Source organism: Podarcis cretensis (assembly GCF_951804945.1).
Source record: "Podarcis cretensis genome assembly, chromosome: Z".
NCBI lineage: Eukaryota > Metazoa > Chordata > Lepidosauria > Squamata > Lacertidae > Podarcis > Podarcis cretensis.
The window spans coordinates 15,979,065-16,002,204 of record NC_137184.1 but is presented as its reverse complement, the minus strand read 5'-3'; the positions used below and the strand labels follow the sequence as shown (position 1 = coordinate 16,002,204).

Genomic DNA, 23,140 nt, shown 5'->3' with positions numbered 1-23,140 from the left:
TGAGTCAACAGAACTTACTCCTAGGCAAGATGTTTAGAATAGCTGATGAAGGCTTACCTGGCAGCAAGTCCCACTGAATTAAATGGACATTCTGAGCAGAAATACATAGGAATAAGCTACAACAGGTTTATTGTCACACCTGCTTTGCTCCTCCCTCACCATTGACTTAATGCAAATCCTGGATTGTGATGAGGTACTACAAGTCTTTCAGTGATGTGTGATAATAACCTTATATTATTATGCATATAGGAAGAAACAATTTAAAAAACCCTCCTAGTTCCAGAGTTCTGGGGACTCTCCAAACTAAAATAACTATTCTATTGCAATTTGTAGAATATTTATCACCAAACTTGTATGTTGAGGCAGGCCCTAAACCCAGTTTAAGAGTTAACAAAATAGGAAACTTGCTTTTATTCAAGCCCAAAGTATCCTAGGAGAGCTGTCTATGTAGCATGAAGTTTGATAGATAGGGTAGAACAGAGACTTGTCCTGCTCACAGGTGCCTTCTTTAGATGATTGTGTCCTAGAACTGCTCTTGTGAAAGATCACTGTGCTTTTATGCGTGCGTGTATTTGACATAAATTGTATTGCCAATTTAAATTGAATTGTCACAGACATTTTTTTGGTATCTCATTGCTATTTAACTCCACTGTTTACACCCCCCCCCACATGTTTGCTAAGTGTAACACTTAATGCATTTAAATAATGGACTGTACACCATGAGAGCCCATTACATTAAAAATTGGTTAAGTCTTTACAGGCCTTCAGGACTCTGTTGTTTGCTTTGCAACAGACCAACAAGCTGTTATACCCCTCTGGTTGCTGTAATACAGTGACAGGGTCACAAATATAGTAAGCCCTCTACTTATGCAGGGGTTACATTATGGGGATCGCACTTAAAACCAAAATTGTATATAGTCAGAACACATTTGGTGCAGGTGACAATAGGCTCTGTATTAGTATAAGCCCAACTGAACTACAAGGATTCTGGTGTGAAAGATGGAAGCATAAAACTGCTATGTGGAATTGGTAACAGGCTGGATTTGGGTAAATAAACTGCAGCTGAAGCTTGACAAGTTGGTATGGGGGCTCCCTTTGGAACTGGTGTGGGGAACATTTGCTTCCTCCAGTTATTGCTCCCATCAGCCTTAGCTATCATGGCCAACGACCAGGTCGCTGTGATAAAGGGGAAATCTCCTTTACAGGTCACATCCACACCATACATTTAACTGCACATTTAGATCACACACTCCCATCAAGTATCATGGGAACTGTAGCGTCACCCTCGCAAAGCTACAGTACAGCCCCTCAGCAACCTGGACAAACTACAGTTCCCATGATTCTTTGCTGGGTGAGGCGGTGGAAGCCAAAGAGCTTCAGAGGTTTATAGCGTGGATGTGCGATCCAAGTCTGCGAGGTGAAATAGGCGGGTCGGAACCCTCCGCTCGTAGCCTTATTTTCTGGGAGGGGAGGGGAGAAAGACACGTCATTCTGATTCTCTAGGAAAGGAGAGGAGACCGGCTGCCGGAAGTGACGTTGCGATTTGTTGACAGCGGCTGGTGCTGCTGCTGCTTGCGGCGGGGTGGAGAGAGCGATCGAGAGAGAGAGAATTGGGAAAGAAAGAGAGGGGACCCGGGTGGGAACTAGGGACTCCCCCCGCAGCTTTTCTTTCGCTTAATCTCTATCCAGCCCCCCCCTCCGCCCCTTCTCTCTTATCCCTACCGGAAACGGAACCAACTCCAACCCGGACACTCTCTTTCGTTCAGGGAGCCGGGGAGCCAGGTGAGTGCGCGTGTGACTGATGGGGAAGGTGGAAGTGGTACCCTGGGAGCAATTCGTGCATTGCTGGGAGGGGCGGAGGACCCGCTGGGATCCACCCTGCTGCAACGGGGAGGGGGCGGAGATTATGGGCAGCACCCCCTCCTTCCACCCCACCCAAATTGCATGGGAGCTACGCGCTGCAAGGGCGCAATCGGTGGGCCCAGTGGGTGGGTTGGCGAAACCTCGAAACCCCACCACTGGAAGGATATCAAGCCCCTTGAGACCCACCTGTTGAGAGGAGGGGTGACAGCTGATCCATCTGGGATCTTCCCGTGGCAAGGGTACCAATATGTGCACATTCTTCAGAAAGCTAGTAACCCATATCTCACCACAACCTTGAAATTCCATCACTGGAAAATCTCAGCCTTGAGGCCCACTTGTTGAGAAGAGGGGTTGACAAATGATGTATTGTCCAAACTCCACCTGTGTTTTGCCTATGGCATATGTGCCAAGGCAGATATCTGTGCAGGTTCTTTTGCTGGGAATGGGGGAGACTCACAGGGAAAGTGGCGCACAGCACCTTTCAGACAGCTTTGCCTCAGGATCCACTTGGGGTGAATGAGTGGACATAGGGCAGTAGTGGGGACCTACAGCCCTCCGGGTATTGTTGGACTCCAGATCCATCAACCCCAAATGGCATGGCCAATGGTCAGGGATGATGGGAAGTCCAGATGCATCTAGAAACCAAAGGGGTTTCTACCTCTGGTGCAGGATATAGTAATGCTGCTCGTAAACTACAAGTAGCATGTAACAGCAGTATATAAGATGAATAAATAAATATTCCTTAAAACAAGAGGAAGCCTCAGGAATCCACTTGCCCCATAGGAAAATGTGGTGTCTACCCACTATAATCTGGTGCTGTGGGCTCTGTGTCAGCTGAGATGCCTCAAAATATAATGCATAGAAAGGAATCCCCTGGTAAATCCATTTCCCCAATACTCCCTCCTGCAAATAAATATACTTATTGATCAATTGCAGAAAATAGACTGTTTTAGTTTTAAAAAGTTGTATTGGAAGGCACTATGTGTATGCAGAATGGCAGGAATGTTGAGGGTGGAAAAAGAAAACGCAGAGGATGGTGTGGAGTGCCTGATGGTTGCTGAATGGTTATAAAATGTCCCAATGCCCCAAATGCCCACTTGGAATTGAGGAGGACAAAAAAAAGATGTTAGTGGAGGATCAAACAGTTACCTTTGCCCAGAGCAACTCTTTGGGACTTAAATTGCTGTTTTTGAATGTCATGCATTTAGTATTGCATTTCTGTTCCTGCCTTTTCTACATGGGGTTCTCCTTTTCTCATCACAACAACCCTGTGAGGTTTGTTGGGCTAAGAGATTTGTGATAGAGCCCAGGTCACCCAGTGAACTTCATGACAGTGTGTGGGGATTCAAACCTGACATTCTAATCACTACCCTGATTCTGTGTACGCTTGATCTGCAGAAATTAGCACCATGAGGCTCTTCACAGCCTGGAGATAAACCTTATGCCACCTGCTAATTTGCTGCAGATGAATGGCTGATAAACGTCAGTTACAGACAATACTTGTAAAGTTGGCAACTCTACGTGTTGTTAAACAGAGTGTTCAACAATGCTTGTGTATGAAACTGACGTACCATCCCATTTTAATCAATTACGATGGTACATACAGATCTCAAGTTAATGTGGAATAAAGGCTTGAAGAATACTAGTACATCAGATTTAAATCTGATGTTGCAGGGTCAGTCTCATTCTTTTCCTCCTGTATCTGATATCTACATCATTTGGAAGGAACACACATAGATTTGAGTGGAAAACTGACTTCTAATGCACATGCACTAAGTATCATATTCTGAAATAACTTCAGACTTTCATGCAAAGGGAAGGTGAAGAGGCAGGTTGCCTTTGATTTGTTCCAAGTTTTTTGTTTGTGGGGATCCATGGGAACATCAGCAGGAAGGTCAAAGCACTTTCCTCTTCAAAACTGTAGGCTCTGCTGGAATCTAATGGTCTGGTTTAGTCCACTCTGGATGTTGGTCTGTGTTGCTGTCTTCTTCCACCACACCTCCCTTCTTGACTGCAACTGCAGCATTGGCTGCAGCGATGACTTATGATCATGCAATTCTGTTGCCCTGGCTAGGAAGGTTACACAGCTTATAAAAGAGTGCTAGATTGTCAGAAGCCTATAAAAGGAATTTACTCAGGTGCACAGTTTACTTGAGGTTGGCACAGCCTGCCTTGAGAAGCGGGAGTAGCACTAGACTTCAAGTCTTTGGGCAAGTAGTAGAGCTGCAACCTTTAATCAGTTACAAGGCCATAAGAAGAGAAGTGCTGGATCAGGCCAGTGATTCACCTGGTCCAGCATCCTGTTCTCACAGTGGTCAATCAGATGCTCCAATGGGAAGCTCACAATCAGGACCTGAGCACAGGAGCTCTCGGCCCACCTGCAATTGCCAGCAAGTGAGATATTTCCTCCAACAGTGGAGGTCAAACATAGGTTTTAACTGAGTGGTGGCTAGTAGCCATAATAACTATTTTCCTTAACTAAGAAGCCACACAGTTAATTAAGCTGTGCATTTTTAGGAAGGTTACTTATTTTTAAAATAAGTATTTAGTGCCTGCCATCTTTTTATATCTTGGAAGAGAATCCAGTGTGCTATGGGGTGCAGTTCAGTGTTTTGCTTCCTGCACCTTAGGATCAGATTACCTAAGAAATTGCCTCAGCCCCATATCCTTGCTGGTCAACTTTGTTGCTCAGGTGGGACATTGCTGAGAGTACTGCATGCCCCAGAGGTGTGCTATGTATGCAGTAAAGGCTAGGTTTTTAATGTTGCAGCTCCAGCCTTCTGGAATGAGTTCCCACCTGAAATTAGACAAGAGCTTAATGTCTTGATATTTAGGCGCTGGATGAAAATGGTTTTGTTTTTTTTTAAAGTTTTTATTAAAGATTTTCTTGGGTTAGAAAAGTATTGCATTGTGTCTATTTTCAGGTTGCAAAGTCTTTTCTATGGATAAGTTACATTTGATGTGAGCCATTAATGTTGTATACAATATAAGGTTGGGGGAGAAGAGAGGTGGAGAGATTGAGGGGACGGGTGGTAGTAAACTTACATTCTTTTACTTAGTGTATGCGTGAGGTTTTTGTGTCATCGTCACTTGGGTAGATTCTCTTTCTTTTCATTTATTAGTTTTCATTGGCAGTGAGAAAGTTTTTTGGGGGGAGCCCAGGGCATGGTTGGTTACCTTCAGTTGACTGCAGATTTCTTTGCGGTGGGGTTGTTGAGTCAAGTTAAGCATATTGATTTGTGTGCTAACGGTGGGTTCTTGTTGTCTTGTTGGACTGTGTGTGTAATAAAGGGCAGCCACTCTGGGGCGAATGCGTCCTCTTTTATTTGTCCCCTTTTCAGTTTCAGTATGTTGGTTAGCTTTTCTAGGAAGGCTGTTTCCCATACAATTTGGTACCAGTGGTCCATGTTCACTCGTGACAGGTCTGTCCAGTGTCTGGCTATGATGCTTCTTGATGCTGAGAGTAGGTGGGTTATAAGCTCTTTATAGTGTGTGTGCTATTGTCTTGGAAAATATTCAATAGGACCAGTTCTGGGGTGGCTTCTGTTTAGTTACTTTGCATATTTCTTGTAGGACAAGAAGGGTTGGATTTTGGGGCAATCCCATAACATGTGGACCTCACAGCTACCAGGAACAGCGTTGAACTTACCCTTTTCTTGAATCTTCTTCAACTTATTTAAAAAACAAGAAAAAACAAAAAACTGAGTCAAGAATTTGTAAGAACCTAGTAAAATCTGATATTGCAAGTTCACTTTATTTTAGGTAGTTTGTAAGTTTTCATGGCACTTTGTAAGTAATTGTCTCTTTCTCACATATTTGATAAATGGTGTAAAAGTTTGTAATGTTGTGCATATTTTTTCTTTTTTCTTTTATTAACACTGCTTTTTAATGCACTCTTTCTCTCTCTCTCTCTCTCTCTCTCTCTCTCTCTCTCTCTTTCTCTCTCTCTGGGCTACTAAGGTAGTCACTTGCACATTATTGAAAAAGACAGATGTGGGGACACATTTGCAGAAAATGTGCATATGCTGATCTATACATGTATATGCAAATTTAGATATAATGACTATAATTTGAATAGAAAGAAAGGTAAAGCTCACCTCACTGGGGTATTGGGAAGACTGTGACCAGCTGAGCAGCAGCCTGCTTGCTTACTCTACTGCCCAGCTGTTTTCTGCTGATGCTCCTCTGCTTCCTGGGATTCTTCCCCTTTAAGCCAAAATTGGACTTCAGGCAGCTCTTCAAAATAAGAGCCTTCCAATAGAGGCCTCTTCTCTGTAAAGCAGGATACACTGCCTCTTCATCAAACTATCTCTCAGGTTGTGAGATTAAAATTGAGGGGGAACAATGTATGCTAGCCTATGTTCCTTGGGGAGCAGCGGAAGAACAATGTAATAAAATAAAGGTGTGTGTGTGTGTAATTTTAATGTTGCTTGAATGGACTGGAGGCTCCTTCCCTGACCTGCTGCATTCCAGACTTTGCTGGACTACAGTTCCCGTTAGCCATAGTCGAGGAGTAGGGGGGTTGTAGTTCAAGGCATCTGGAGCGCACCATGTTGTCTACCCCTCCTTTGTGTCCCTTAAAATACCCCATAAAGTCCCCTTTACCCCCCCACCCCCGTATCATTAGACATTTAGTTAAGGTTGAGTTTTGGTATCCAAGACTACCACACCCATCCCTGTTTGGTCTGCCTTCAGGCCACTGAAACTGAATCTTTGTTTGGCTTGAGGGTGGGAAAATATTGCAAGGACTTCTGTGCTTTGTGGTGGAAAATGTCCCACCCCACTCTCTGATTTATCTTCTTCTCTCCACCCCACCGCCATCGGCCTGCAGCATTCCCGCAAAGTCCAGTGGGGAATATCCCTAAAACAAAGGAACAGGAACTCCAGGTGGGGACGAAGAAGCACTTTTTTTGCCCCACATTTGCCCCTTCTCCCTCACTCTCCCTGGTCTTCCCCTGTTCACTGCCACAAGATGGCTTCCGACAGCCCAGACCCTCTGATGACCCTCTGCACAGATTATTGTCTTTACAACTTGGAGGGGACTCTTTGCTACTTGCTGGACAACGAGACACTCCGTCTCCACCCAGACATCTTCCTGCCGAGTGAGATTTGTGACAGACTTGTCAATGAGTAAGTTTTTTTTATTTATTTATTGTATTTGGGAGCACTTTGTCTTCACTATCCTAGCCTGGTCACTTCAGTCCCTGCAGAGAGATGCTTCTAAAAGAACCTGCCTTACACAGAGTCAGACCCTTGCTCCATCTCGCTCTGCCTTGTATGGCTGGAAATGGCTCTCTGGAGTGTCAGGCAGGAGTCTTTTTCACTTGAGATGCTGGAGGTTGAACCTGGAATCTTGTGCATGCAAAGCATATGCTCTGCTGCTGAATTTCTTACTAGTTCTGCTCATTCCTGAGGTTCATGGTAAAGTCTTGAGCACGGTGGCACATGCTTCAGAAAACAGACTTGAGTCACAGCTGTGCTGCACATTACTTCCCTCAAAGAATCCTGGGAACTGTAGTTTGTTAAAGGTAGTGGGAATATAACTCTGAGTTTACGGCCCACAAAGCTACAATTTCCAGCACCCTGAACAAATTAAAATTCCCATGATTATTGGTTGAAGCTGTGTGCCTTAAATGTATGGTCTGGATGTGACCACTGTATTTAAATTTCTTAAGTGCCCTAATATATAAGGCTTACACATGAGTAGCAATGTATCCTTTTTTGTATTTAATCTTCATGACTTACCCTGTGAGGTAGTGTAGGTGGAAAAATTCTATTAGTTCAGGAAGGAGCCATGAAGGGCTTCAGGGCTAAGCAAAGATTTGGATCCTTATTTCTGGTGGTCAAACCCAAGCCCCTCTGTCTGCTGATGTTTGATTAACAAAAAATGCTCAGATCGTTTCCCCACCTTGATCTCTGTCTCTAAACATAGGTATGTGGAGCTGGTAAACGCCGACACTATCTTTGAGCACAATGAGAACTTCTTCACGCTCTTCTCAGATCCACGGAGCACCAGGCTGGCAAGAATCCATTTGCGGGAGGATATTGTGCAAGATCAGGACCTGGAAGCCATCCGAAAACAGGTAGGAACAGAAGAAGCCAATTTGTAGCATTGAACCATTGGTCCCTTGAACTCAGCATTGTCTACACTGACTGGCAGTGAATCTTGCTGGTTCAGGCAGGGGTCTCTCCCAGTCCCACCTGGAGAGGCTATGGGGGATTGGAACTAGGACCTTCTGCATGCTAAGCAGATGCTCTGCTGCTGAGCTGTATGCCCTTTCCCTAAAAAATAAAATCACATTCTAGTCCTCATGATTCTGAATAAAGAGCTGAATTAAATAGGAATAGAAGTCTTTTCCCCAGCCCTACCTAGAGATGCAATGGTGGATTGAACCTAGGACCTTCTGCATGCAAAATAGTTGTTTTATCACTGAGCAACAGACATTCCCTCTGTTTGGCATCTTCCACAGAAGGCACCACTCTCCAGGGCACAGGATCGTTCCCAAACCTAATCTTTCATAGGGACATGAGAAGCTGCCTGAAACCAAGTCAGCTGAACTTTTCTAACTTTTCACTCTACCTTTCCGTCCCTTAGGATCTGGTCGAATTATTCTTGACAAACTGCGAGAAACTGACAGCCAAGAGCCTCCAGACCCTGGGCAGCTTCAGCCCCACCCTTGTCTCCCTCAGCCTCTTCGGCTGCACCAACATTTTCTATGAGGAGGAGAATCCAGGGGGCTGCGAGGACGACTTAAACCCAACCCGCCAGGTCTTGGTCAAGGACTTCACATTTGAGGGCTTCCACCGCCTGCGGTTCCTCAACTTGGGCCAGATGACCAAAGGGGTGAATGTGGAGAGCCTGCTCCGACCTCTGGCTTCACTGACTGCACTGGACCTCTCTGGGATCCAGCTCAACGACATCTTTTTCCTCACCCAATGGAAGGACAGCTTGGCTTCCCTGGTGCTTTATAACATGGACCTCTGTGAGGAGCATGTTCAGGCCATCGCCCAACTGCGCAAGCTCAGGTCAGCTGGTGGTGCTGTTGACCCGCTTGTTTTTGCAGCCACTTTGCCCTGCCTTTACTAGCCTGGCTGGACTAGCACCCCCATCAGTCCCCAGCCTGCATGTTTTTTTACTATAACTGCCACCAACCCCCAGCCTGCATGGATGGTTGTTGTAGTCTGAAACACCTGGGGAGCACTGAGTTAGCAAAGGCTGGGTTGACCTGATTGTTAACTTCTCCAGCCAGGATAGAGCCAACTTGTGGAACTCGTTGCCACAAGATAATGCCTTTCTAATTGATTGAATTTCTACCCCAAGTATGTGACTGTTTTTGCAGGCATTTAGCTCGGGCTCCTCCACCCTGCTATCCTCCAGGTGCTTTGGACTGCAACTCCCATGAGCCCCCAGGCAGCATGTGCTTAAATGCTTTCCTTGCTGTAAGCCAAAGCTCAAGGTCATCCCTAGAATAGAGCCATTGAAACCAACAGCACTTCTCTGAGTACAATGGTGCCTCGCAAGACAAAAATAATCCGTTCCGCGAGTCTCTTCGTCTAGCGGTTTTTTCGTCTTGCGAAGCATCCCTATTAGCGGATTAGCGGCTTACAAAAGGGGGGGGGGAGGGAAAAAACTCGCAAGACTCGCAAGACGTTTTCGTCTTGCGAAGCAAGCCCATAGGGAAATTTGTCTTGCGAAGCGCCTCGGAAAACGGAAAACCCTTTCATCTAGCGTGTTTTTCGTCTTGCGAGGCATTCGTCTTGCGGGGCACCCCTGTACAACTTATTTGACTTTTATACTATAAAACCCATGAAAACCAATATTTACTCACAGTAAGAACCTTATAAAAATAACTGTAGCAGAACTGCAGAAGAAATGAGCTAAAATAGATATATTTAGGTGCCAGGGGAAAACCTTCCTCTTCAACCAGGCCTTTGGCTGATTAACATCCGATACCCTTTCAGATGTGTTATGGGAGGGGAGATTATTGGTTTGTTTTTGTTCTTATTTTTATCACATAGTTTGTGTTTTTATACTGTATTTTTATGTTGTGAACTGCCCTGAGATTGATAGATGAAGGGTGATATATTAACTAACTAACTAAATAGATAAATAAATATCATTTTCCAATATATGTGGCAATGGAAGGGGTTGGGCACACTCTGCAATTTGCATAGCTGCCAAGAAGCAGCCATTGCAAGTGCAGTGTGAGGGACAGCAAGCCAGCTCATGTAAACTGTTTAATGGAGGGGGAAGGCATTGTGGGGGGGATGTTGGTCAGGTATGGAGGAATGGCAAAGAGTAAGAGGGGTTGGTGAGCAGGAGCCACAGCCCCTAGTAATAAATATTATTATCATAAGAACATAAGAAGAGCCCTGCTGGATCAAGCCTCTGGTCCGTCTAGTTCAGCATCCAGCTGCATGTCCCTGGGAAGTGCACAAGCAGGACCTGAGCACAACACAACTGCTCCCACTTGTGATTCCCAGCAACTGGTATTCAGAAGCATTTCTGCTTCCCAGCCGTGGGAGCGGAGGATAACCATTGTGGCTGGTAGCCATTGATAGCCTTGTCTTCCTCCATGAATCAGTCTAATCCTCTTTGAAAGCCAGCCAAGTTAGTGGCCATCATTTCTTCCTGTGGGAAAGAGTTCCATAGCTGAACCATGCATTGCCCTGAACATTCAGTTTCATTAGATTTCCCCCCACACACACCCCAAGTTCAAGTGTTACGGGAGAGGGAGAATGATTCCTTTCTAGCCTCTTTCTCCTTGCCATGCATAGTTTTACACACTTCTATCTTGCCCTCATGCCTCTGTTCTTCCTTGTTCCCAGGCACTTGGACATCTCCAGGGACCGCCTCTCCAGTTATTACAAATTCAAATTGACCCAGAGGGTGCTGAACCTCTTTGTGGAGAACCTGGTCAACCTCACCTCTCTGGACATCTCTGGCCACATCATGTTAGAGAATTGCTCCTCTTCTAGTGAGGATGAGAAAGTGGGCCAGACAAGGTGAGTCAGACGGGAGTCATATTGGTGGCTTCAAACAGGGGTAGGGGAACCTGGGGCCCTCCCAGATCTTACTAGACTCCCAACAGCTCACATCAGCCTCCAGCAGCTAGTATGGGAAATAGGTCAGGGATGATGGGAGCTGTAGTCCATCAATGGTTGGAAGGCCACAGGTTTGCCATCCCTGATTTAAGAAGGAGCATTCCATACTGTGTGCAAGAAATGGAGGAATGCCACTATTTAGAAGACACATTCCTCATGAGGGAATCTCAGAAGTGGAGAACCAGTGGGTGTTCACATATTATTGTACTCCAACTCCCATCAGCCCCAGCCATCATGGTCATTGGCCAGGATTTATTGGAGTTGGAGTCCCACCATGTTTGGAGGGTAACGGTGCCCATCCCTGCTGAAGACAACTAAATGGGCACTGGCCTGACTCTGGTTGATGTGCACAGAAGACTGGAATGAGCCACAACTCAATCCACACATTCTTCTTTTTTGAGTGCTGAGGGTCCCAGGCTCAACCCTGAGCATCTCCCAGTTAAAAGCTTCTTGGGGGAGCTGAAGGTGGAACCTTGGAGAGCTGCTGCCAGTCAGAGTCATACTAGCCAGACTGACCAGTGGCCTGCTTCTCTTGGGTGAGGTTTTTCATGTCTTTCCTATTTTCCCCCAGCATCAGCCCTGAAATGAGCAGCATCACCCCTTTCAGGAACCTGAAGCAGCCTCTCCAGTTCCTGGGCCTTTTCGAGACCTCCCTTTGCCATCTCTCACACATCCCAGCCTACAAGGTAAAGCAAGAATAGACAGCAAAAAGTATTCATTATAACTGTATCTGCTACTGAGGCATCTTTTTAGCTGAGGGGAACATATTTTTAATCGTTTGGCGGAATAATGCAGCTCATGGATGCATATAAGGTCTGCTTGAGGCATATGATCTTCATGGATTCTGAAAGGGACTGATCTGATTTGTGCCGATGGGTCAGAAAACATAGCTCTCAATCAGATTTCACACTCACACATAGGCTACACTGGGAGATCATTATATTATTCACGTAGCACCATCCATAATTTGGTAACATAAGCAAATTACTGACCCCACAATCTAATCTGCTCCCAGCAGTGATTTCAGTGATCTTAAGTAGAAAATACCTAAAAGCTTGTCTCACCCTTTATATACTCAATTGAACACTGCACTCTGCAGGTGAGGGCCTCCTGCAGATACTGTCTTCTCAGAAGATCCATTAGCCAAAATGCAGGAATTGGGCCTTCAGTGTAGCAGCACCTGCACTTTGGAATTCTGTCCCATTAAAATGTTAGACAGGTGCATTTTTTATTGCCTTTTCAGTGCCTGCTGAAGACCTTCCTATTCCAACAAGCACTTTAAGTTGAGATCTTTCTGTCAGTCTGCATCTGCACATGTTCTTGGGGATTTGAAGCCAAGTCTTCCCCATCCCAAAAACCAGTGCTCTACCCACTGCCCCATACTTCACACCTCCTGTGCCGCCTCTGAACTGTCACCATTCTCCATGCCAGGTTACTGGGGGCAAGAGTGAAGAGCAAGTGCTCAACGCCATTGAGGCATATACCGAGCATCGTCCTGAGATCACGTCTCGAGCCATCAACAACCTTTTTGACATCACTCGTATTGAGCACTGCAACCAACACCTGAGAGCCCTCAAGGTGAGCGAGTCGTAGTCTTTTATTCTGAACCATGAGGACTAGGAGACTGAGAGGAGTTACAATAGCCATCTTCAGATAGCTAAAAGGTGTCACATGGAATATGGAGCAAGCTGGTTTTCTCCTGCTCTGGAGGGTAGGATCCAAACCAATGGATTCAAGTTACAAGAAAGAAGATTCCAACTAAACAAAAGGAGCAACTTTCTGACAGTGAGAGCCATTTAATAGTGGAATGGACTCCCTCGGAAGGTGTGGGAACTCCCCTTCCTTGGAGGTTTTTAAGCAGAGTTTGGATGGCTGTCTGTCATGGATGCTTTATTTGATATTCCTGCATTGCAATTGCAATTGCAATTCTATGATTCTTATATTCTCTTTTTTGAGAAAGGGCCATAGCTCAGTAGTACAGCATCTGCTTTGTATGCAGAAGGCTCCATGTTCAATCCCCAATGGAATATCCAAGTAGGGCTGGGGCTGGGGGTGGGAATGCTCTATCCGAAAGCCTGGAGAGCTGCTGTCAGCCAGCACACTGGGACTAATGGTATGATCTCGTATAAGGCAGCTTCCTGTGTTTTAAGAGAAGGGCGATACCTCAGTGATAGAGTATCTGCCTTGCACGCAGAAGGTCCCAAGTTCAATCCTCAACAGCAGCTCTAGGTAAGATTTGGAAATAAACCTCCCTGTAAAAATCCTGTAGAGCTGCTGCTGGTCAGTGAAGACAGCACTGAGATTGATTGATTGATTGGTATAAGACAGCTTCCAATGTTCTTATTTAATTCAGCCCTGTATTCAGGGCTGGACTAGAACCCAGGAGGACTAGAACCTTACTTTACTTAAAAGGAAAGGTAGATCATCTGCTTTGCATGCAAATGGTCCTGGGTTCAGACCCCCGACTGAAAGCAGCAACAACAGCGGATACCTATTATATTCACTGGATTGGTTTCCATTCCGAATATGGGATGAACAGCCAAATGCTGGCAATTTCTGTTGCTGTTTTCTGAGATCCCCACTGGTAGCAGCAACAGATAATCTTCAAAGCTTATACAAAGAGTAATTGCACCTCAGTGGAAAACAGCCCCAAATCAAACACTGGACCACTCACTGTGGAGCAGAGCTATAATGGAGAACATTGTGCATAATTTGAGATTCGAAAAGGATTGGACCCTCCAGGTGCTTTCTGTCTGATCTAGCATTCCTTGACGACATAGACAATGGAACCATCGTTTTCAAGACAGCTCTTGTCACAAGCCGGGCAAATCTGAAACTAGACTTGATAATATTCTTTACGTATACTTTGTTATCTTAAACCAAGTTCAGTTGTGCTTATTCCACATGCTAATGTTACAGTTTTGTTTTTTGTCTGTTGTTACAGCTGTTTTCTCTGTTTTCTCTGAATTTTTAAATGAAATATAAAAATCCTTATTTTTTAAGATCCCAGGGCGTTGTATAAGAGAGAACTTTTTCTCTGATCGGCCGGGGCTCTTACATTCTCATGGAGGAGAATCATAGACTTATAGAATTGTATTTATTTCATAAAATGTATACCCTGCTTGATTGTTGTGGTTTTTTTTTAAAAAAAACACCTCTAAAAGTGGTTTGCAAAAAAGCTAAAAATAAAATCAAGAAAAAATTGAATGACAATGGCATTTTCCTGCTCCGTTTCCACAGCTAGTTATAACAGCTCTGAAGTGCCACAAATACGATAAGAATATCCAGGTGACAGGAAGCGCCACTCTGTTCTACCTCACCAATGCAGAATACCGCTTGGAGCAGAGCATCAAGTTGCGGCGCCAGGTTGTCCAGGTGGTGTTGAGTGGCATGGAGTCTTACCAGGAAGTCACTGTAAGTGGTCACTGCCAAATTTATAATTTCACTGACATAATTGTGGGTCCTGGGTGGCCAGGTCTGCTGGGGCCCCCAAGAGTCAAGAGGTAGAGTCAGGGAGAGGGGCAGTGCGTCTTGCATCAGGAGTGGAGCCTGTTGCGGTGGAGTCTAGCAGGGGAAAGCATCTGATTGGCTGCTCCTGGTGGCTCAGAGGCAGAGCTGAGAGCAAAAGTTCTCAACTTCCTTGTGAAAAAACGCACCAGGATCAAAATGGGCAACAAATTAACTTGCATCTCCACTGACTTAAAATCCCCATGCCCAGTCTTACGAACAATCCAAGCAAGCTTCAGTTAATTATTAGCTGAAGCTTCTGATTTATTGATTGATTACTGCTGACTTTTTCAAGTGGTTCAGAGTTCTGCGCTTAACAAAGCCGCCTTCTACCATGTCAGAATATCTTCCTGACCGGCAGCAGCTCTCCGGTGTCTCTGGCAGACATGGAAAGCGCCTTGGGTTGGTGGGCAGAGCATCTGCACTGCAAACAGAAGGTCCCACGTTCAGTCAGGATCACCATGTAGGAATGTGGGAATGTTCTCTGCCTGAAACCTGGAGAGCCACTGCCAGTCACTGTAGACAGTGCTGAGCTCAGTGGGGTAACGGTCTGACTCAGTGAAAGGCAGCTTCCTTCTGGAAACGGGGGAGACTGCATTGCCCAAAGCTCACCTAAAGCAGGACAGCCCTTTCTGGCTGCCTGGTCACCACTACTTCCTCCCTTCTTCCCTCCCCCAGGTGCAGCGCAACTGCTGCCTGACTCTGTGCAACTTCAGCATCCCTGAGGAGGTGGAGTTCCAGTACCGGCGGGTCAATGAGCTGCTCCTGAATATCCTAAACCCAACACGGCAGGACGAGTCGATTCAGCGCATCGCGGTGCACCTTTGTAACGCCCTGGTGTGCCAGGTGGACAACGATCACAAGGAGGCTGTGGGCAAGATGGGGTTTGTCATGGTGGGTTTTCGTGAACGCAACCTTCAGGCGTCTGCTCAATGCTAACGGAGGCTGAGCCAAAATTTCTTTCCAGGGCGCTTTCCGGATTCTTTTCCCACTTAAACCATCCAGATTCCCTTATAGGCAACCTTCTGGGGCTGGCATGCCAGGGAAGCCAAAAGTGGTCAGGACCAGAGGCTGGAAGTGGGTGGGACCAGGGGATAAAAGAGGGCATGCCAAGTGAATGATGGGCAGGGTCAACAGAGACGTGGCCTGGTGAGGGAGATACAGCCTTGGCCAAGTTCTGGGGGCCACATTGGGTGGGGGGAGAGAAGAAACTGATCGACAGCATTTGGCTCCTGGGCCTGCTTTATCCAGTGACCACCCCTTGTCCTCAATTATCCTAAACATTTACATAGCTTCTTTTTCCCACCAACAGACCATGCTGAAACTGATTCAGAAGAAGCTGTTGGATAAAACGGTATGACTCAGATCTGGTTTTCTGTCCTGCCCTCCCCCACCCCCCACAAACCCCACAAGGTCACCAGAGCCAGGAACAAATCAAACCAAATAGTTTTAATCAAACTACAAAAGGCCGGTAGAGTGTGGTAAAGACCCCAGCCTGAAACCATGGAGAGCTGTTGCTAGTCAGTGTAGACTGTACTGATACTGATGGACCTTAATGGTCTGAATCAGAAGAAGGCACCTTTCTATGTTCATGTGACTTACAGATCACTCTGAGGATCTCCCAAGTAGCTCCAGATTTTACCTTCTTCCCCAAAGAACAAATCTTTCAAACATATTACATTTTCATTCCTGCCCCCTTCTTCCAAGGAAATGTATTGACTTTTCTCCGGCTTTCACCATCACAGCGACCCTGCAAAGTAGGATGGGGGGGGCGGGTAGACTGTCCCAAGACTACCCAGTGACCTTCAGGGGGCAGCATCAGGATTTTAACCCTGGTGGTGCTGATCACACACACTGCTGCTGCTTTTGAGGGGGATGCCTCACTTTTTCCAGCATTCCAAAGTGCTGCCTCCAAAACCATGCTGTCCGTTGTCCCTGCCCACCACACTTCTATTGGTGGTGAGGACACAAAGAAGGATTTCCAGCCAAACAGAAGCCAGAGGCTGAAGCCCCTTAGAGACCCCAATAGATTGAATCTTTTTTTCCTTTTCCATTACTCCGGCAGTGCGATCAGGTGATGGAGTTCTCCTGGAGCGCCTTGTGGAACATCACGGACGAGACCCCAAACAATTGTGAAATGTTCCTCAACTACAGTGGCATGAAGCTCTTCTTGGAGTGCTTGAAGGTATGCAGAATTTCAAGCGCTATTAGTTACATGAACTACAGAAACAGAATAATCACATACGAATGCCTGTCACTGGGAGTCACAAGTGTGGGGGAGTTTCTGGTGTGCTCAGGTCCTGTTTATAGGCTTCCCATTGGGGCATGAGTACAACAAAAGGCTTGGTTGCCCATATCCTCCCGAGGTGAGGGGAAGTGACATTGGCCAAGCCTGGCAGGACAACCTATTTCATGCATTAATTAACTCCTTCATGTATTAATTAGATTATTACCCTAGAATCTTTCATTTTCCCTCCCCTGTCTCTGTATGCCAATTGCTGGGAATCTCAGCAGGGGTAGGGGGAAGAGTGCTGTTGCACTCAACAACCTGCTTGTAGGATTCCATCTGATTGCCCACTGGAGGAACAGAATGCTGGACTAGATTGGCCTGTGGCCTGATCCTTCAGGACCCTTACATTCAACCTCCACTGTCAAAGGCAGTAGCTGGGAGTCATGAGTAGGATGAGTGTTGTTGTGCTCAGGTCCTGTTTGCGAGCTTCCAGGAGGTGTGATGTGCATAAACTTCTCCCACCCAAACTGAAACCTTCTCTCATGCATTCAGTAAATACATGGGGGTGGGATCACTGGAACACTCTCATGAATGGTATGCTTTGAAGCAATGTACCAGACGTGTGCACTGTGTCTGTGTGTGCATGGATATCTGTTGCCAAGAATATTTTCTACCTCGGGTGGCAAAGTGTCTCACATTGGCCCCAAGTGAGAAGTGTGTTAGGGCAGAGGTGGGCAACCTGCAGGGCCCTTCACATGTTGCTGGACTCCAACTCCCATCAGCCTCCAACAAGCCTGGCCAAGAGCCAGGGATGGTGGGAGTTGGAGTCTAATCATATCTAGAAGGCCACAAGTCTCTCATCCCTGATCTAAAAAGCAGCTTGCAAGCAATGCAGAAATGCTTCTTTCTGGTTCAGATTCCCCACTGCTGATCTAAGAAGAAGCATTTCCTTCTCAAGAGATGCAACAATGTCTCTTGAAGCTTCCCCTTATGAGAAAGTGAAATGCCTCTTCTTAGATCAGGGTGGGGAACCTGTGGCCTTCCATATACTGCTAGACTCAAGCTCCCAAGAGCCCCAGCCAGCAGGCATGTTGGGAGCTGTAGGCCAGGAACATGTAGTGGGGTCATAGGGTGACTTGCTGTAGGCTGGGAGGTTGGCATGATGACCATTTTAAATCCCTCTCCCTCTTCTGTTACAATCTTTGTTCCTTGCACCTGCCTTCCCTGCAGGAATTTCCCGACAAGCAAGAACTGCATCGCAACATGCTGGGCCTCCTGGGAAATGTGGCAGAGGTGGAAGAGCTCCGCCCACAACTGATGACATCCCAGTTCATCAGTGTATTCAGGTGGGTGCATCTTTTAGGGCTAAGCACCACCATCCACTTCTGCTCTGGTAAAAGAGAATATCTGAAGGGATTGGCTGCTGGAATGGACCCAAGTGGCCCACTTAGTCCAGCCCCCTCTTCTTCAGTGGCCAGCTAGATGTCCCAACAGGAAACCCACAAGCAGAACCCGAGTGAAACGGCAGCACCTCATTCCCAGCAACTAGATTTCAGAGGCATCCTGCCTCCAGCGATGAGTGAATAAATAGAACATAAGAAGAGCCCTGCTGAATCAGACTATTGGCCATTTAGTATGGTACCCAGTCCTCACAGTGGTCAAACAGATGCACCAAGCTGGGCCCTCAGTGTGAAGGTACTCTCCCCACCAACTGGTATAGCAATGAAAAGCCATCAGTCAGGTGTGTGATTGGCCTCCCTTGCTGGGGATGTTTAGGTCTGCCCAACGAGCTGAGGCCTTTTCCCATGTCCCAACCACAGACAACTCAGATGTTGGAAGATTGCAGAGGAGAAAATCCTTTGGGAGAGGGTGGCTTTTTAGGTATCCAGGTCCCAGGGCTTTAAAGGTTGATGCAGTTTGGCTTATACGTCTGTTCTATACACGACAGCAACCTGTTGGACAGTGAAGCTGACGGCATTGAAGTATCCTACAATGCCTGTGGAGTCCTCTCCCACATCATGTTTGACGGCCCGGAAGCCTGGATGATCAGTGAGCCCCGCAGGGAGGAGGTGGTTGACCGGATGTGGGCAGCTATCCAGCGGTGGGATGTCAATTCCAGGAGGAACATCAACTACAGGTAGGCAGAGACTGGGCTAGGGAATCTCAGGCCCATGGACCAAATGTGACCCTCTCAGTTCTGGCCCTCAGGACTCTCCCCAGGACACCACCCTCAGGTGCTTTTGCTAGGCTCAGACATATCCTTAAACTGCGATTCACTTCCCCTACCCACATTGGCCTGGAAAACCTTGCATTTTTAATATTAGTTTTGTAATATTTTCCTTTACCATTTTTAAATGGTTATTGTTGTCATTGTTGTTTGACCTCCACAAAATACCTGCAGAATGTTGGGTTTCCCATTCTTTCTCCTGATCACTTTTTTACCCTGCTTTTTGTCATCTTTTCAGGTCTTTTGAGCCAATCCTCAGGCTCATCCCTCAAGGAATCTCTCCAGTGAGCCAGCACTGGGCTACGTGGGCCCTTTTCAACCTTGTGTCTGTCTACCGTAAGTCCCTCCTGAGAAACCTCTACTGCAGCAGCTGAGGTTTAGACTAGGTAGTTAAGAATGTTCCTCTAAGGAAATATCCGCACCAGATGTTAGAATCATAGAATTGTTAAGAGTTGGAAGGGACCACAAGGGTCATCTAGTCCAACCCCCTGCAATGCAGGAATCTTTTTGTCCAAAGTGGTGCTCGAACCCCATGACCCTGAGATTAAGAGTCTCGCACTGTATTGACTGAACTACCCCCTAGGCTTCACTTCCATGATCCCTTGCCATTGCTGGGGGGTTGCTGGGAGTTGTTTCAGCAAGCAGTAGTTAAAATTAGTCACAGTTTAGGGTATGAGAATGCATCACTGATGTATTTTCTTTGAAGCATTGCTAGCAGCCCATAGACACAATTTCAGTATTTCTGTTCTCATGTTTTCCTAGACTCTTTATGTATGTGATTGCAAATTGTGCAGCCCACTTGGAGAGTTTGTTATATTAAGAGGTATATGAACTATTAAAAAGAATGAAATGACTGAATGAAGATTTGCGAGACTGTAGATTCCCCTTCCTGCTCTAAGAAGCAGTGTTCCTTCCTGAATGAGATGGAAGGAGGAATGCCAGAAAGCCTCTATTTAGAAGAGGCATTCCGTCCCAAGAGAGGTGGTTTCTCTTAGAGTGGGGGCAGCAGGTTTTTCTTTTACCTCCCAGATGTTGCTGGACCCCCAACTCCCATCATCTCAGAGGAAGATGGAAGTTGTGGTCCGAAAACAGCTGGAGGATCACAGGTTCCCCAACTCTGATGTGGCATCTTATTTTAATCTCTGTTTACTTAATCTCTTATTTTAATCTTGTTTACTTCTTGCTCTTCAATTCCCTTCCCCTGCAAACATTCAGTTAAGAATAATGTGATAAAAAATGGGAGGACAGGGAACCTTCAATGAAAAATAATTTTTTGAACTTACAGGATAACTTCTATGGATGTATCCAAACATTTTTTAGGATCATCAAGTAGGATGGTATTTCTCTTCCTTCTACCTTATTTTTATATCCTTTCCTGGGTAGAGTTCCTCTGCCATCAATGAAGTCAAACCCAGCATCGGGAAGTGTAGACAGCCCCTCTTTTAAGAGCAAAATATGATCACTTTTCCTTTTATAATTCAGTGTAGTTGGGAGTACAGTGGTACCTCGGGTTAAGTACTTAATTCATTCCGGAGGTCCATACTTACCGTATTTTTCGCTCTATAGGACGCACTTTTTCCCCTCCAAAAATGAAGGGGAAATGTGTGTGCGTCCTATGGGGCGAATGCAGGCTTTCGCTGAAGCCTGGAGAGCGAGAGGGGTCGGTGCGCACCGACCCCTCTCGCTCTCCAGGCTTCGCGCACCTCTCCGCAAGCAGCGAGAGCCCAGCGTTGGGCTCCCGCTGCTTGCGGAGAGTTGCCTGCATGCTGAAGCCTGTGCGCGCTGAGCTCAGCGCGTCCAGGCTTCGCGCACCTCTCCGCAAGCAGCGGGAGCCAGCGCTGGGCTCCCACAGCTTGCAGAGAGCTGTCTGTTCTGGGGGCTGGGGTCGGGGGAAGCTCGGGCTTCCCCTGCCCCAGCCCTGCGCCTGGGGGAGGAAATAATTTTCCCCCCTTTATTTCCCCCCCAAAAAACTAGGTGCGCCTTATGGGACAGTGCGTCCTATAGGGCGAAAAATACAGTAACCTGAAACTGTTCTTAACCTGAAGCACCACTTTAGCTAATGGGGCCCCGTGCTGCCGCCGCGCCGCCGGAGCCCGATTTCTGTCCTTATCCTGAAGCAAAGTTTTTAACCTGAAGCACTATTTCTAGGTTAACGGAGTGTGTAACCTGAAGCGTATGTAACCTGAAGCGTATATAACCCGAGGTACCACTGCAAACTCATCTTTTCTCCTCCCCATTCACAGCAGACAAATACTGCCCTCTACTGATCAAAGAAGGTGGCCTCCTTCTCCTGAGCGACATGATCAAAATGGCATCAGCCCGGCCAGAAACGAAGGAGATGGGAAGGTAAGTCCTCTGGAGAAATAGGCCCCATCTGCACTATACATTTATATTGGTATCGTACCACTTTTAAATAGTTGCTGCCTCCTCTAAAGAATACCGGGCCAGTAGCTTGTTAAAGGTGCATCTTCTGTTCCCTTCAGAAGAGCTACAATTCACAGAGATCCGTTACTGAACCACCTTGGAACCTGTAGCTCTTTGAAGGGGAAGAGAGGTCTCCTAACCACTCTGGGCACCCTGAACAAACTATAGCTCCCATTATTCTTTGGGGGAAGGCACAGCTGTTTAAGGTGGTGTGATACTTCTTCAAGCTATAATGCAGATGCAGCCACGGAGCAGTGTGTCAATAGTGACTGACGACCACCTCCTTCCTTACAGACCCTCCCAGCTGTTAAGATCAGCAGAGGGGGCCCTCTTGGTAATTCCACCTCCTTCAGATATTTGGGGCTGGCCTAGGAGAGGGCCTTCTCTGTGGCAGCCCCTAAGTTGTGGAGCTCCCTCGCTGCAGAGATGTGTCTGGCACTTCCACTATGCAGCTTCCGGCGGCGGATGCTGAAGGTGCATCTCTTTACCCTGGCCTTTGACACCTGAGATGTTTTGGAGACCCACTCTATTCCTATGACTGTAATCTGTTTTTAATTATGAACTTTAAATTGTTGCAACCAGTCCTCAGACCCACTGATGAAGAACAGGTAATAAATTTAATAGTAATAACATAAGAAGAGCCCTGGGCCCATCTGGTCCAGCATCCTATTCTCACAGCAGCTGACCAAATTCTGCAGTGGGAAATCCACAAGCAACACCTGAGCACAAAAGCACTGTCCCCTCCTGCCATTTCCAGCAACTGTTTTCCATAAGTATTACTGCTTCCCACTGTGGAGGCAGAGCATAGCTATTGTGACTACTAGCCATTGATGGCCTTCTCCACCTCCATGAATTTGTCCAGTCCTCTTTTTAAAGCCATCTAAGTTGGTGGCCATCACTGCTTCTTGTGGCAGTGAGTTCCACAGTTTAACTATGTGCTGTGTGAATAAGTCCCTTTTATCTGTCCAGAAACTCCCAGCACTTTGCTTCAGGGGATGTCCACAAGTTCTGTTGTTACAAGAGAGGGAGGAAAAGTTTTATAATAGTGATATCTCAGTCTGTGTTCCTTGCCATTTCCTAAATCACTGACCTCTGTTTCCTTTCCAGGAAAGTCATAGAACACTGCAATAACTTTATGGATGAGAACATGGACACGTCTAGATAGAGGCACCCCTGGCTTTCCACCACCTGCCAGCATTGCATTCGACATCTCTCCCGTTCACTGTACATAGGTTGGACTTTCTCACCAGCTTAGCAGTTGGAACGAGCCTTTATGAATACGTGTGTGTGTCCGTCTTTTGAAAAAGACCCCCAGCAAACAAAAGCGCTTCCGAGTAGCACCAGCTGTGGGGACCATTTTGCACAACAACAATCCCTTTCCTTTAAATAATGGATTTCTCCCTTAACCCCTTCTACCACTACAACTTCCTCTTTTTTTTTGGTCTTGTTTTGTTTCAAATGGTTCAGATTGGAGTTTGTGTGTATGTGTATGATTTCTGTATATATATAAAAAAAGGAAAATGAAGCAATGACCATATCCTGTGTCTGTTGGTGTTTTCTGGAGAATATGAAAAGCTTCAAATGAATGTAAGCCCAATTATCTAGCTGTGTGATTGGTATAATAATAATTTCCCTGTTTCTTTTAGAGGTGTTTTAGCTTAGGGAAAAGTCAAGAAAGGAGCAACATGATAGAAGTTTATAAAATTAAGCATGGTATGGAGAAAGCAGAGAGAGAAAGGTTTTTCTCCCTCTTGATGCTAGAACCCATGGATATCCAATGCAGC

The 23,140-nt window shown here is 46.3% G+C and overlaps 1 protein-coding gene across 4 annotated transcripts; it reads left to right on the top strand.

Annotated features, from left to right (window-relative positions):
* The first annotated feature begins 1,387 nt into the window (after nucleotides 1-1,387).
* On the top strand, nucleotides 1,388-22,893 carry ZER1 (zyg-11 related cell cycle regulator). 4 transcript variants are annotated; one of them, XM_079961283.1, is made up of 16 exons: nucleotides 1,388-1,782; nucleotides 6,695-6,993; nucleotides 7,796-7,946; nucleotides 8,459-8,889; nucleotides 10,693-10,869; nucleotides 11,540-11,654; nucleotides 12,400-12,546; nucleotides 14,209-14,382; nucleotides 15,154-15,369; nucleotides 15,788-15,829; nucleotides 16,541-16,660; nucleotides 17,936-18,051; nucleotides 18,654-18,842; nucleotides 19,171-19,268; nucleotides 21,179-21,278; nucleotides 22,464-22,893. In XM_079961283.1, the coding sequence occupies exons 2-16, from the start codon at nucleotides 6,836-6,838 to the stop codon at nucleotides 22,519-22,521; spliced, it is 2,292 nt and encodes a 763-aa protein (XP_079817409.1). In that variant the 5' UTR covers nucleotides 1,388-1,782; nucleotides 6,695-6,835; the 3' UTR covers nucleotides 22,522-22,893. The 4 variants fall into 4 exon arrangements, with proteins under 4 accessions (XP_079817409.1, XP_079817406.1, XP_079817408.1 ...); XM_079961280.1 differs by having other exon boundaries at nucleotides 1,398-1,782; nucleotides 21,176-21,278; XM_079961282.1 differs by having other exon boundaries at nucleotides 1,398-1,782; nucleotides 5,437-6,993; nucleotides 21,176-21,278.
* Nucleotides 22,894-23,140: the final 247 nt, after the last annotated feature.

What these genes read in the sequence shown, in the direction of transcription:
- ZER1 (XM_079961280.1), top strand. Translation starts at nt 6,836, where the DNA reads ATGGCTTCCGACAGCCCAGACCCTCTGATGACCCTCTGCACAGATTAT. An exon ending in GAGAAAGTGGGCCAGACAAG is followed by an intron (nt 10,870 to 11,539) that starts GTGAGTCAGACG and finishes ATTTTCCCCCAG; the next exon opens with CATCAGCCCTGAAATGAGCA. An exon ending in GCAAGATGGGGTTTGTCATG is followed by an intron (nt 15,370 to 15,787) that starts GTGGGTTTTCGT and finishes TCCCACCAACAG; the next exon opens with ACCATGCTGAAACTGATTCA.